Source organism: Panicum virgatum, chromosome 1K, assembly GCF_016808335.1.
Source record: "Panicum virgatum strain AP13 chromosome 1K, P.virgatum_v5, whole genome shotgun sequence".
Classification (NCBI taxonomy): domain Eukaryota; kingdom Viridiplantae; phylum Streptophyta; class Magnoliopsida; order Poales; family Poaceae; genus Panicum; species Panicum virgatum.
Window position 1 is genome coordinate 43,626,110 of NC_053136.1, and position 14,079 is coordinate 43,640,188.

General features: G+C 44.9%; 2 protein-coding genes across 4 annotated transcripts; one reads left to right on the forward strand and one right to left on the reverse strand.

Moving 5' to 3' along the window:
- Positions 1-1,686: 1,686 nt before the first annotated feature.
- LOC120710666 (thylakoid lumenal protein TL20.3, chloroplastic-like) lies at positions 1,687-6,271 on the forward strand. Its single transcript, XM_039996280.1, has 6 exons — positions 1,687-2,090; positions 2,198-2,227; positions 2,822-2,928; positions 3,516-3,550; positions 5,313-5,441; positions 5,519-6,271. The coding sequence occupies exons 1-6, from the start codon at positions 1,756-1,758 to the stop codon at positions 5,708-5,710; spliced, it is 828 nt and encodes a 275-aa protein (XP_039852214.1). The 5' UTR covers positions 1,687-1,755; the 3' UTR covers positions 5,711-6,271.
- LOC120710641 (NAC domain-containing protein 7-like) lies at positions 5,972-9,388 on the reverse strand. Of its 3 annotated transcripts, none has more exons than XM_039996274.1 (5): positions 9,129-9,388; positions 8,830-9,039; positions 7,482-7,664; positions 7,096-7,367; positions 6,244-7,004 (listed from the first exon to the last, which is right to left on the reverse strand). In XM_039996274.1, the coding sequence occupies exons 3-5, from the start codon at positions 7,639-7,641 to the stop codon at positions 6,375-6,377; spliced, it is 1,062 nt and encodes a 353-aa protein (XP_039852208.1). In that variant the 5' UTR covers positions 7,642-7,664; positions 8,830-9,039; positions 9,129-9,388; the 3' UTR covers positions 6,244-6,374. The 3 variants fall into 3 exon arrangements, with proteins under 3 accessions (XP_039852197.1, XP_039852208.1, XP_039852201.1); XM_039996267.1 differs by having other exon boundaries at positions 8,830-9,045; XM_039996263.1 differs by having other exon boundaries at positions 5,972-7,004; positions 8,830-9,132.
- Positions 9,389-14,079: the final 4,691 nt, after the last annotated feature.

The following is a 14,079-nucleotide window of genomic DNA, read 5'->3' on the forward strand; positions in this document are numbered from 1 at the left end:
AGCATGCATGCACGATGCAGTTCAGCAGTTGGCAGTTGCTTGGCTTGGAGTCTCGTTGCTAGCTGAGAGCTGACCGAAACGGCGTAGTAGGCTGCTGGCAGGCTGCAACAAGCTATGCGCGCGGTGCCTCTCGCTCAGAAGTCAGCGCTCAGCAGAGCGCGGCAGCAAGGGCGTAAAGGCCACAGGCAGAGTGCTAATCGAGTAAACAAACCAAAGGTTGCGCGCGGTAGTAGTTTACTATTATAGGATAGGGATCCAGAAAAGCCACGCGTGCATATGCAGTAGCCGTATGATCGGCTAGATCGCAAGGTCAACTTAGCTGCAACCTACGGATGCAGGAGCCAGGAGCCATTCCTAGCTTGAGCTCGATACATCTCTATATATAGACAGTTAGACAGGGTGTAGCTGACGGGTAGAATTAAGCTACAGATAATTGTAATATTTTTTTAGAGGTACAGATAACTTTATAAGGAGCTTCTATTCGTCATGATCAACGAATGGATCGATCAGACTGCGGGCTGGCCGCCAGAGCCTGACCGGGATTCAGAAATGAGTTGACAGTGGCGCTGGTGTTGGAGCAGACTATGGGGTCAGATTGGAGATTCCAATCCAGAGGTCGACTCCGATCCGGCACTCCGCGAAACACGAATTAAAGCTACCTAGCTAGCTTATTACTCCTACATACAGCTAGCGATCGAAAGCTAGCTCGCGGCGGCCGTCCGTACCTAGGTTATGTGCAGCATCCATCAATCCATCATGTCTGCGTCGTCTAAGGAGACATGCATGTGTGAGGCCACAACAAACACATCTACGAACAAGTGGCTATAGCTGCCCGGCCGTGCAGTGCTCCGATCCAGATCGCAAGTTGCACAACGACACATCAGGTCGGCATCGCCATTCCTCAAGTTGGATGCTTCTGGAGTTGGGCGCTACTCCGTACCCAACAAAACAGAACATATCAGGTGCAAACCTCCAAATGCATACTGCAAATGGTTCTCTCATGCTTTTCCCAACAGACATGATGATTATATTAATTAAATTAATTAATATAACTATAGTAATTTTGAAAATTTAAATATGCAACTTGTGTAATTAAACATTTTGTCACATTTTACAGGCCCCAAGTAACTTAAATATGATTTTCTATAACTGTAACCTTTCTTCGCGCACCACCCGTTAGGACTTTAGGGTTGGGCTTGCACGAGAAGCCCACTAAACTCATGAGAAGCCCACTAAGGCCCAAATGTAACACACCAACAGCAACGGCTCAACGATAAAAAAACAGTAACGGCCCAATATCTGCTGGATTTTTTTTCTCTTTCCGTTCAAAAACTGGCTAAATTCAAATTTCAAACTAAAACGGCAGTTCAAACGGTTTCTATCGATTAGCCGACCGGTTAGGTCGGTAAACCGGTCCGATTTGAATGGTAACCGGTCAAATTTAAAAAAAAATAGTTTAAATTCAAATGCCCGCAAAGTATAGTAAATGAACGAATATTTAAACAAAATTGACACCATTAAAATCGTCACAACTTGAAATATTTTAAAAATCTTTTAGAATTTTTTTATTTTTTAAATTCGAATTTGAATTTTAAATTTAAACCGATTTAAAACCAGCCGGCCGGTAAAAAAATCCTGCCCACCATCCGTCCCATTCCCCCAGTCCCCACCTCACCCAGTCTCTCTCTTCCTCTTCCCCACACTAGCGGCCAAGGGCCACCGCTCCTCGCCTTGAACCCAATCGCCGCCACCGCCATGCCTCTCGCATCCACCTCCCCTCTCGCAGCCGCCCCCGCCCTTCCCACGAAGCTCCCTCCCTTCCCTCGCCGCCCCCCTCGCCGCCTCCTGCGCGTCTCCTGCCAGCAGGCGACGCCCGGGCCCGACCGCCCGGCCCGCGGGGGCGGCAATGCGTCGAGCGCCCCGCCGGCGCCGCGGCAGCCGAGGTGGCGCGCCGCGGTCTCCGCTGCGCTCGCCGCGGCCGTGGTCGCCGCGGCGGCGCCGGCCTACGCGGACCTCAACAGGTTCGAGGCCGAGCAGCGGGGAGAGTTCGGCATCGGCTCCGCCGCGCAGTTCGGCTCCGCCGACCTCAAGTAGGCTGGCGACTCTGCTTCTTTCGAGTCCCTTCGTCATGCTCATTCCATCGATTTTTTTACCGCATTGTGTTGCTGATTTGGTTGTTTTGCGAATGGTTTTGCAGGAAGGCCGTCCATGTTAACGAGAACTTCAGGTGCGGATTCTTAATTTCGCTTGTTCAATATAGAATTCCTCAATTCTTCCATGACAACTTCTGCTGTAGCTGATAGATGTTGCGAATAGTCGATGAAAAGGACTCCTGTTTCTCAACTTCAATATTGAACATAAGTTAGCAACTTTGGCTCTCTGAATTGTAGGCATTAGCATACTCCATACAGCTTCACTAGTTCCCGGATATAATTTTGAAAACTGTGTCTCTATAAATTGCTTGTCACCAAAATTGTTAAGCATGTTAGTAATTGTGCTTTTTTTAGGGCCATGTTAGTAATTGTGACTTTCAGAGCACAATTACTAACTACATGTTAGTAATTGTGCTCGGAAAGTCACAATGTGTCGGTATGCATTTTTGCTATTTTCTGAGTGTTGCTTTAACACATATTTCTTGTTCTATAAAATGACCATGTATGGAGAAAACATGGAAAGAGATATGGTACAAAATTACTGTAAATACACCAAAGTTAAACACTATTTTAGGAGAATAGTTATTTGTGATATGTGGAAACTAAAGAAATAACAGATTTGTTATTCCTCGTCTCTTCTTTACCTAATGCATCATTTATTGGTATAGGCGTGCCAACTTCACATCTGCTGACATGAGAGAGTCAGATTTCAGTGGTTCCACATTCAATGGTGCTTATCTCGAAAAGGCTGTTGCTTACAAAGCAAATTTCACTGGTGAGCAAAATAGCAGCTTTTCATTATGCAGATATGCTGTATTCATTGTCTAATTCTCGTATATGATGTGTGTAGTGTGCTTGATGCACATAATTACCTTTAGTGGTCAGTGGTCCATTTGATGTACCTTATCAGGGAAGCTACTCAACAAGAGATATCATAGAATCCATCTTAACTGCTACTTCAACAAGCACCACACTACCATCACAGTATAAAATCACAACAGGAAGCTAGCTGCATTTTGTTTTTGTTTCAAGTTGATTCATCATAGTACTATTTATTTTTATAGTTTGGTAGTACTTCTGAGCTTATGGCATTCCCTTAATGGGGGAATTGACTCAAATCTGGCTATCTGGGCTCTCATATTTGTGTGCTTAAAATAATGTCTAGGAGATTATTGAATCGTCATTAGAAACCTCTCTTATTGTTAGCCAAAAACAGAGTAAATTACAGAAGTGGGGCTCTGTATCTGAATTTTTGTATCCTAGTCCTAGTGATGTATTTTTTAGTTCATTTGAGGGTATGACCTTAAAATTCAGTTATTTTGTAATTTATTTTTCTCAGCACTATTATTTTCTCCTTTTCAGGTGCTGATTTGAGTGATACATTAATGGACCGCATGGTAAAACCTGAATTAATACTTTTAGTCTATCTTTGTCATATTGTTGCACTGTACCAACATTTTGTCCAAATCAATGTGATATCTTGTGTTTGTTGAAATATATGGTCCATATTTCCATTGATTGTAGGCATAGATGGAGCATACACAGCTAAATTCTAGGTCAGCATTAAACGCTGCCCCTATGCTTTCTCCTTTTTAAACGGAAAAAGTCTATATAACCCCCTAACGTATCAATGGTGGATCACATTACCCCCTGAACTATAAAACCGGGTTTCTAACACCCTCACCTTTGCAAAACCGGACATTTAACCCCCCAGAGTGGTTTTGCAGCCCGGTTGCTACAGTGGCGCGGTTTTGTTTTTTTCCCTTTTTTATTTATTTTCCCTGAATCTTTAAAAAATTATAGTAAATCACATAAAAATTATAAAATAGAAAATCTAATTTTGTTGGACTTCATGTGAGTAGATCTACACAGTGAACATATAATATGGTATGCTTTAGCACAAAGTTTTTATTGTAGTTTTAGATCTATACTTTACTGCAATTAATCGGAATAATCCATAGATGCATTTTTTGTGGTCCAACTGTGGTGAAATTTTTACTGTGAGAGAATTATTGTATTATTGAACTGTAGTAAAAATTTCATACTCATTGGATCATGTATATCTTAGTTATAACTTTATTTAGGTTTATGTTTGTTAAATCTATGCTTTATCTATAACTAAGTTATACATGATCCAATGAGTATGAAATTTTTACTACAGTAAAAGCATACTATAATTAGTCCACCATAAAAAATTCACCACAATTGGATCATAGAAGCTGCATCTATAAATTATTCCATACAGAAAAGCATAGATCTAAAGCTACAACAAAAAAATTGGTACTAAAACATACTATATTATATGCTCATTGTATAGATCTACTCATGTGGAGTCCAACAAAATTAAATTTTCTATTTTATAATTTTTCTGTGATTTATTATAATCTTTTAAAGATTCAGCAAAAATAAATAAAAAATAAAAAAATAAAACCGGGCTACTGTAGCAAAACAGGGGTGTAAAACCACCCTAGGGGGTTAAATATCTGGTTTTGCAAAGGTGAGGGGGTTAGAAATCCGGTTTTGTAGTTCAGGGGGTGATGTGATCCACCATTGATACGTTTGGGGGTTATATAGACTTTTTCCCTTTTTAAACTATAATAGCGATAATTCTGTCTGATTTTTAAGGTAAAAATATATTGGAATAGGACCCAAGTTGGTGCACATGTTATCCACTTTTAGTTCTAATACTAATAACTGTGTGTTGGCTTCCTCTGTTTCTGGTATCATTTCAGCAAATCTTTTAATAGCATGGAGAAACCTACTTCACTGGCAGTTCAGAGTTTCAGGAGTTGTAGAATGAGATAGAAAGTACAGGATGTTAAAAAAAGAATGTAATGAAGCATAATCTTGGTCAGAGTTGGTGTACTTTTTTTATTTTTTCCAGAAATTTATATGTAGCAGTGCTATCCACATAAATATGGCCAGATGAAACCAGGTGTAGTAATAAAATCTTATACTTCTGCTGGTGTTATATAGTTAATGCTTCCATTGTTAGACCTGCAAAATGTCAATTTTCAAGATTTGAAGTGCTTTATACCATGGCACCTAGTGGAGTCTATACTCCTGTTCTGAATTTGTTATAGGAAGTTGTCTAAATACATATTTTCCTGAAAGATTTGCAGTTCAAACAAATTGTGAGACATTGTATACCGCTGACAGGTTCTCAATGAAGCCAACCTTACAAATGCTGTTCTTGTACGGTCAGTCCTCACACGTAGTGACCTTGGAGGAGCGATCATTGAAGGGGCTGACTTCAGTGATGCTGTTATTGACCTACCACAGAAACAGGTATATAATTAATTAAATGGCAATGGAACACGGTCGATTTTTGTGTGAGATCTTAATTTCTGACACTGTTTTTGTAGGCATTGTGCAAATATGCAAGTGGGACCAACCCCATAACAGGGGTAAGCACCCGAAAAAGCTTTGGATGTGGCAATAGCCGTCGAAATGCATATGGGAGCCCTTCATCCCCTCTTCTGAGTGCCCCACCACAGAAACTTCTTGATCGTGATGGTTTCTGTGATGAAGCTACTGGTATGTGTGATGCAAAGTGAGAGATGAATGATCCAGCATGGAAACTGATCATGGATGTTTATATACATTGGAGATCGAGTGAAAGAGCAGAATAGTGCAGAGAACTCGGTCGTTTTTCTTCTCCTCATGCAATTGTTGTAAGTTTGCAGCGGAATCAGGTAAACTTCAGGATGTAGATGAGAATATGAGATACAGGCGCTGAGCACTGAGCGCCATATATAGCATAGTAATTAGTAAGTATATGAAATAGACTATGTCATGTGTTTTCAGAAGCCAGTATATCCAAAACAGAAGTCCAACACAGGAGTGTCTCAGTAAATAAACTTTCCACTCCATTTCACAAATATTGCTGATGCATCGGCAGCGACCAGAGAGCTGCCGTTTTGGACGATGGACCGCACAAATAGAAGTCCATCGACAGCTTGACCATTTTTACAAATTGTCAAGTCAGTTACTGAAGCTCCTTAGCTTCAGCTTTCAGCTAGCTACATACCTTATTAACACCAGATCCTGAGACCTGATGTCAAACAATTTATATAACCACTTTGGTTACTTGTTTATTATGCATAGGTATATCTTCATGAGCCATGACATGTATTGCCTGCTATATATGTTTGTACACTATAAATCAGATTTGGGAGGTATATATGAACTGTATGCGGGTTCATGTACGTTCTTCAGCAGCTATTTCCACATATCAGCCTCGCTGCCGCCGCCACCACCATTGGCAGACGTGGAGGCATAGTCCAGCGCCTCTTCTCTCTGCTTGTTCCTTCCGGCCTGAAACACCTGGGTGGGGTTGGAGTAAGCGGCCTCTTTCGTGGTGCCATCGCCGTGGCTGAACAACTGAGACGCGACGAACTTGTCGAGCACCCTCCAATCGGTGACCGAGTCGTCGTCGCCTGCGGCGGCCATGTAGGCGGCCTCAATGTCTGGTTGCTGCGCGGCGGTGTACCTGATGGAGGCCTCGTCGGAGGACTGGAGGCTGGAGCTCCCTTGGGCGATGTAGGCGGGAGGCTTGGGGCTCTCCAGCTGAGGAAGCTGCTGCAGGAAGGCTGCCTCCTGGCTGGGCAGGAGGTGATGGTACTCCAGCTCCGGCTTGCAGTGGTAGAGCTGCTGCTGGCCGCCGTACGCCGCCGCCGCCGCCGATGTGCTCGGGTGGTGGTGGTGTTGCATCATCAGCTGCCTCGGCGAGCCGAGGTCCGGCATGAAGCCGGCGACGTGGTCGTCGAACCAGCACGGCGCGCCGTCGGCCATCCTCCGCACGGTCGCCACTCGCTTCTTGAACACCCGGCAGACCACCCATCCTTCCTCCTGAACCATTCACGCACGGGCAAGCAGAAATCATCAAGTGCTGTCAGCTGAATGGCGTGCTCGATACGATCGGGTACGCAGGCGAACGTACAGGGGTGGTCCCGTTCTCGGCGGTCTCGAGGCGGTACTCGTGCATGATCCAGTCGGACTTCTGGCCGTTGGGCGCGCGGCCGCGGTAGAAGACGAGCGTCTTCCTCATCCCGACGAGGCAGTTCTTGGTGTAGATGGGCTTGTCCCGCCCCGTCGCCTTCCAGAACCCGGCGGTGGTCGCCCGGTTGGTGCGGGTGCCCGTCGGGTACTTCTTGTCCTTGTGGCTGAAGAAGTACCACTCGTTCTGCTCCTCCATTCCGATCTTGCACTTCTCTGCCCATTCCAAATGTGAATGTTGTGTAAACTGAATGTGCTTTTTTTTATTTAATCTCGATCTGTACGTAGTATGAAGTATTTCTGTCAGAATAATGTATTATTTCTTATTACCTTGGAGATCCCAAGGCTCAATTTTGTACAGATCGATGTCTTTTATGACGTCGAGGTCGATCTTGTTCGACGCCACCTTCTTCCTCAGGTAGTAGTCGACGAGTTCCTCGTCGGTGGGGTGGAAACGGAATCCAGGGGGCACATGGGAGAAAGTGTCCATCCTATTCCACCGAGCTCCTGTAACTGCACGGTATCGCATAACAAAAAGTTCAGTACAAGAGTTCATCAGCAGCAGCAGCAATTTAACGTCCCATTGCCATGCAAAGCCACGTAGTAAAAGGTTGTCTGTCTAGTCATACGCCTTATTAGACACCAGTAATAAGAAGCACGCATACATGTCAGGATCGAGCACAAACCTAAGCATTATTTCAGCTCTGAGCATACTATACAGCAATGGATCAGAAGTCTTCTTTCATTTCCATTTGGACGATATTTTCAGGAAAAGTGAGCAATCATGGCAGTAGATAAAAAGTACCATACTTTCATCCTGCATACGATTACCAGATTAATTCATTGGGCCGTTTGGTTCCTTTTGTGCCAAGGAAGCCAGCCTAGTAGTGCACATGCGGACCTTTCTGCTGAATGAAATATATACTAGCTACTACATGCATGATCTAAACAGCATGGATATGCATCAGAATGGATAGATTATATGTCTAAATATTTCTTAAAAGATCAATTATATATTAATTAGGAATATTCGTTTTACTACATTTTGTACAAAGGAAACTTAAACCAAATGTACCTACTTATTAGCCTCCCCACTGTGCAAAAAACCTACACATTTACAGAAGATGAGAAGATAGAGGGTCTAATCTGGCATAAAATAACTCATTATTACTATGCCATCATAAACTGAAACAGCCTTCATATGAGACAAAATTTCACAACTAAATAAATAAGAAAGAAAGAAAAAGAGTGGGGGCGGGTTTCCTTAAAAAAACTGAAATTGTTCGAATTTCAAACAAGAATTTGGGATATTAAACTTGTGTTCAATTTTCAATTCAAGGTGCATGTCTATACTTGCGTAATTCAGAAATAAGGATCTTAACTGTCTAACCCTAGTCAGTTTTATGCAGAAAACACATTAAACACTAGATCGATCTTATTCAGATGCCCGAGTTCGGATTTTTGGAATACCATATAGCCTTGCCGATGGCTGACGATGTTTCCGAATAAAATTCCTCAAAAGAATGTACCGATACAAATTAAAACCTAGCTCAGTGCCTCAGTGTTACCGGGGCAATGGCAGTGTCTGGCACAAACTTTAGGCAAGCGAAAGAAAGACGAAAAGAGAAGAACGTTACTGAAGGAGTGAAGGGAAGATGAGAAGAGAAGCCTCTCTTACAGTATACCGCAGGAAGAGGGGAAGCCTCGCTCACAAAGCTTTGAGCACCAAATCTCTTGTTCGCCGGCCCAGCTAGCGAGTCCTCCGAGCAAATCACAGACCAATCAGACCTAATAGAGCACAGTCCCAAACGCACAACTCCTCCGATGATGCTGCTTCATCAGCTAGACAACACGCAGCACACCTCGCCGAACTTCCTGTAACCTTCGGCTTCAGCTAAGATGGATCGTCAGGGAGAGAGCTGGAGAAGAAGAGAGGAGAATAGAACATGTATGAGACTACGAGAGAACGGGGCTTACCACCAGTCTGCAGCCCGCGCCTTCACTTTATATACCAGCGGAAGCTGTCTAGGTCAGGGCGGCACGCCCGGTCTCTTTCACCGCCGGAGGGGGAGGAAAGGAAGGCCGGAGAGCGACGACACGGCGGAGCGGGGGTCGACGCGGACCGGTGGGGCGGAGGGTGCGCCCGCGCGCGCGCGGAAAGCGCGGATGGATTGCGGGCAAAGTCTGGGGCGCGCAGAAATCCTGGGATCCCTGGATCCGCCTGTGCTCTTTCCCGATTGCCCCCCCCCCCCCCCCCCCCCCCCGGCGCGCGTCCCCTTTCCCCCACTGTAACCGCCACCACCTCCACCCGCCACCAACAGCGACCGCCCTCGAGCGGACCAGCAGCTGGCTAACCCCGGCTTCTTCCTCGTCCGCGTCGTCGTCACCTCGCCTGCGATCGATAGATCGGCGCGCGTGATCGAGGCGCCGGCCCGGTCGGCCTGCTCGTCTGTGATCTGTGTAACCCTAGCTAGCTAGCTACTAGAAGCCGCGCCGCGTCCCTGTCCCTCTCGCGAGGGGGAGAGAGACTGAGAGAGAGACAGCAGGCAGGGACGCCGGCCGGCCGGGAGCCCGGGACTCCGGGAACGCGGTGGGATAGATGGAGTGGAGTGAAATGTAACGGGGGACGCGCCCACATATATACGGGCCGGGTGGTGCGGCCGCTGGAAGCTTAGCTGGAGAAAGGAGCACCACTACTGCTAGTGCTCTTCCGGCCTCAGCTCGTCAGTAGGGCACACCACACCCTGGCCGATCGAGGCCAGCCAATGCAAGCTTCTGTCTACTAATAGATAATATAATTTTCAATTCCATCCTGATCACGGTCGCTCTGTCGATCTGCCTGGACACGATCGGTCCATTTCCGAGACGACGACCGACCTAGGAGCATTTCGATGGCGACCCTTCTCCAAATGGAAAATCCAGTGTAAAGGAAGCCAAATTAAACACCCTGCTTATCCCTGTCGATCGATTTAGCCTTTTAATTAATCAGATCTGGCGCCGCAATTAATTTTATCATAGTAATCAAGTACCGGGATAATCAGTGTTGCAATAATTATACATACATACAGCTAGCCTCCGGTGCGACAAATTCTAGCAGGTCCACTGTGATGCGCTGCTGCCCCGGCTGGGCATCAGTGCGTGCTGAATAATAGCAATCCAGCCAAGTTGGTGAAAACTCTCGCAGCATGCGCCATGCATGCAGTCACCTACCATGGCAGTCGAGTCGGATCTATCGATGACTAGCTATAGCCAGGGTAGTTAATTATGAACGAGTCGTATGCATGACACAGAACAAAAGAAAGAAGAGAGCTGAATCAGAAGCATGCCCTGAGTCGTATGCATGACACAGAACAAAAGAAAGAAGAGAGCTGAATCAGAAGCATGCCCTCTCAGGGCATGCTTCTGATTCAGCTATATGCGAGGCGAATCGAAGAGGCCGCGCGCGTCGTTCGATCGGGTCGGGCGCGCGCATGCCGAGGCCAGCAGGAGGAGTCAGTCAGGCCGCGGCGGCGGGTGGTCCGGCGTGGGCTCGACCTGATCATGAGCTAACCTTGCTTTCCGTGGATAGCTTCCTTCAGCTTCTCCTACAATACTGCCCTGATCTGCTACTGCTAGTTCTGAGCAGCTGCTGATGAACCCTGGGCTCCACCCGCACGAGGCTGACTCCGATTGTCCCTTTTGCAGAACGGGAAAGATTAGAAGCGGGTCTTTCCGGCCCTACTAATCCGGCGTCGCTAAGTTTGCCAAACTGATCCATCGACCGAGAGCTAGCTTTGGCTTCAGAGATTTGTGATGAGCAAAGGCCAACAAGCATGCATGTGTCGAATGTCGATATGATGATGATCATATCGTACGTTGGGAGGAATGGATGGTCCTGATGATATGAACAGAACAGCAAATCTAGTTTAACATCAAAATTAAATGTATACAGGCGACTAGTAGACGCAGTTCAAGGTGGGAACCCTATAGCGAGATAGCACTCGATGCAAATCTTTGTGGGCATGCATGCAAATATTTAGATCGATCGAAGCATTATAACTGTTGTTTGTGTAGTGTGTGGTCCTCAATGTGGCATGCACGCGCTTTGTTCGCACGCAAATAGGAAACAATTAGGACGTCTAGATGGCTGGAAAGAGAGGTTTTGTTGCACATGCATGTTTCTTTCTATCTCTCAACGATGGATGGGGTGGAACAACTCACACGCGGGGCTTTTTTTTTATTTTGTTATGACTATATGTACTCTCACGTGCACGACTGTTGCTTAATAGTTCAAGCCACAATCCAATGCTTAGATATGCCGCAAGCTCTTTGTGAGACTTAATGGCCTCATAAAAAAGCAGGACTTGATTATGCGCTCTTACATGTGTAATATACTTAGTAAATCTAATTTAATGCTACCTAGTCAACATGCATGACTAGCTCCGCCATATATCTTTAATTTGTTGGGGGTGGGAGGAGATCGACATGTAAACCAGATAACGTATAGGCTCAAATATGCGCACGCACACCCCCTGTGACTTGTTGACCTGAACTTGGAACCTAACCAAGCAAATATTGATTTTGATAAGGTTAACTGAATTATATGAATTTAGTGCACTTTTTAAATAGCTTAGTCACTAAAAAGATCCCATATAGTATTGTAAAAAAGTATATTACACATGTAAAAGAGTAAAATTCATATGAAACTTAATTCCCGTAGACACTATCTAGTTTTAGATGTTAACAAAGTTTCTTGCTAGTTAGTAGGATCCTAGCTACTTACAGAACCCTCACATAATATAGGATCTTGGTACTATATATACGAAACTAGGATATAAGATGGGATCATGGTCATTTCGGCATCATATAAAATCGTTAGATTGAACTTCAAATGATTTGCACACGTCGGGATCCCGATCCAGATAGCCTTGATCATGTTATTAGTACCAAGATTCAAAAATCTTACCGCAGTTTTCTTTTTTAAAAAAAAATCACATGAGTTAGGGATGCAAGTTTTACCCCTCTTGGGTCATTGGTCCATCCAAAACTTGATAAAATAAATCAGAATGGCATGCGGCCTAATTAATTTAGGAGAAAAAATAAACTAAAATGACAAACTCAAAAAACACCAATAATAGCTACCCACTTGCATCCCGACGCATGACCCATGTGTGCTAGTGTGGTGGCTCAAAGGTAGCACACGTAGGATATTTATTGTTACTCTAGAAATCGAAAAAAATATGCAGACACGCATAATGCTGTCATTCATTAATCATCATACATTCCATTATCCTAAACTAGTACCGTGCCAACCGCATGACTATAGCTAGCTAGGGCTATCTATTATTGGGTCCGCTGCAAGTTGACGGATTAAGAACAGACTAAACACTAATGTTAGTGTCCACTCGTGTTCCGTTCGACACGTACGAAGGGGCGCCCGCCTCGACCGTGCGAGGCTCGGCATGATGACGATGTCGGGAGCAGACGACGCTGCCCGCGCGGCCGGGTAGCTTTTCGGAACTCCACGTAGCATTGACGGACAAGGGACCGATCGATCAGTCGACGATCAAATGGATATATATAGATCAGACGACGCATACGCCTGGCTGCTGGTCTGACGGCGACCGAGTGTTCTATCGACCGATCGAAGAGGCACAACATATATATAGATATACATATAATATAGATCACACACACACACACACAAGTTGTATTAATCCTCGGAATCGAAGCATTTGGGTGCACGCTAGCTAGCTATACTATATTGGAAGCATATATGCACTAGTATATATCTATATATATCGATCTCCTTGGAGAGAAGTGAAGCAAAAGGGTCGGATCGTATCTCGGTCTCTGTTGCTGTGTATACGTACGGTGTCAAAATGTCAAATTGCGTCATTATTTTAATTTGGATTATTGATTCGCCAAACTGCCGAAGTATGTCGGCCGTTTGATCTTCCTACGACTCTGTTTTTATATAAAGAGCAACTCCAACAGATTAATCTTCCCCTTTCCACTTTTTCTCAATATAGGGGATTGATGTTGAAAAAACCTACTCCATCAGATTGATTTTCCATCTCCCTCTTTCCTTTATTTTTTCTCAATTCCCAATAATTTCTCTCCAATCCCCAATAGAAAGAGGATACATCGCATCTCCCTTTCCATATAGAAAGGGGAGGAAATCAATCTGCTGGGGCACTTCTTCCATATATGTTGAAATTGAGAAAGGGGATTTCCCTATATGTTGAAAAAAAAGGAAAGGGAAATATCAATCTATTGGAGTTGCTCTTGGAGAAGATCAATCTGTTGGAGTTGCTCTAAGGGCTTGTGATTGTCGAACGGTTAATTAATTAGGAGCTTCGTGCCTTTCAGGAAATAGTAGCACGAGATGTATGTTCGCTGCTGCCCTTCCGGCCGGCGGCCACATGCCCGCGCGCCGTGACAGCGGCGTGCTGTCAGACTGGATTGGAAGAAGCGGCCAGCAGCCAGCAGCAACGGCCGGCGGGTGCCAAAAGTGTGTAGCAGCAACAAGCGTGAGGCGGCGCCGCCCGGCGGCCGGCCAAGAATTCTGCGTCGTGCTATAGCTAGCTACTTCGAAATTTATAGCGGGCTATATATATAGGCTACCGGTAATGATGACTATGTTTCGTCCTGAAAAAAATGCAGGAAATGTTCAGGCTTCGTTTGAAATGCAGTAATTTCATATAAAACTTGCCCAAATTAGTTTAGGAGCAAGGAAGAAGCTTGCGAAATACTACTAATATACTATCATTCTAGATGGGCCTCGTTGAATACATAGGAAGCTTCTAAAGGACGAAGAAGTATATTGCTTGCAACTTCGTAGTACCATATGTTTGCATTGTGATTTGCATGACCGATGGCCATTATTGCATGCTCATCACTAATTTGCCTCGATATATTTGTGATGATCGAGTAGAGTGTAGTGTTT

Excerpts from the sequence above, each read along its gene's own strand:
- LOC120710666 (XM_039996280.1), top strand. The coding sequence starts at position 1,756 with ATGCCTCTCGCATCCACCTCCCCTCTCGCAGCCGCCCCCGCCCTTCCC. Across the intron at positions 2,228-2,821 it reads CATGTTAACGAGAACTTCAG|GCGTGCCAACTTCACATCTG; the intron begins GTGCGGATTCTT and ends TTATTGGTATAG. Across the intron at positions 3,551-5,312 it reads ATACATTAATGGACCGCATG|GTTCTCAATGAAGCCAACCT; the intron begins GTAAAACCTGAA and ends TACCGCTGACAG.
- LOC120710641 (XM_039996263.1), bottom strand. The coding sequence starts at position 7,641 with ATGGACACTTTCTCCCATGTGCCCCCTGGATTCCGTTTCCACCCCACC. Across the intron at positions 7,368-7,481 it reads TGAGCCTTGGGATCTCCAAG|AGAAGTGCAAGATCGGAATG; the intron begins GTAATAAGAAAT and ends TGGAATGGGCAG. Across the intron at positions 7,005-7,095 it reads CCGAGAACGGGACCACCCCT|GAGGAAGGATGGGTGGTCTG; the intron begins GTACGTTCGCCT and ends TGAATGGTTCAG.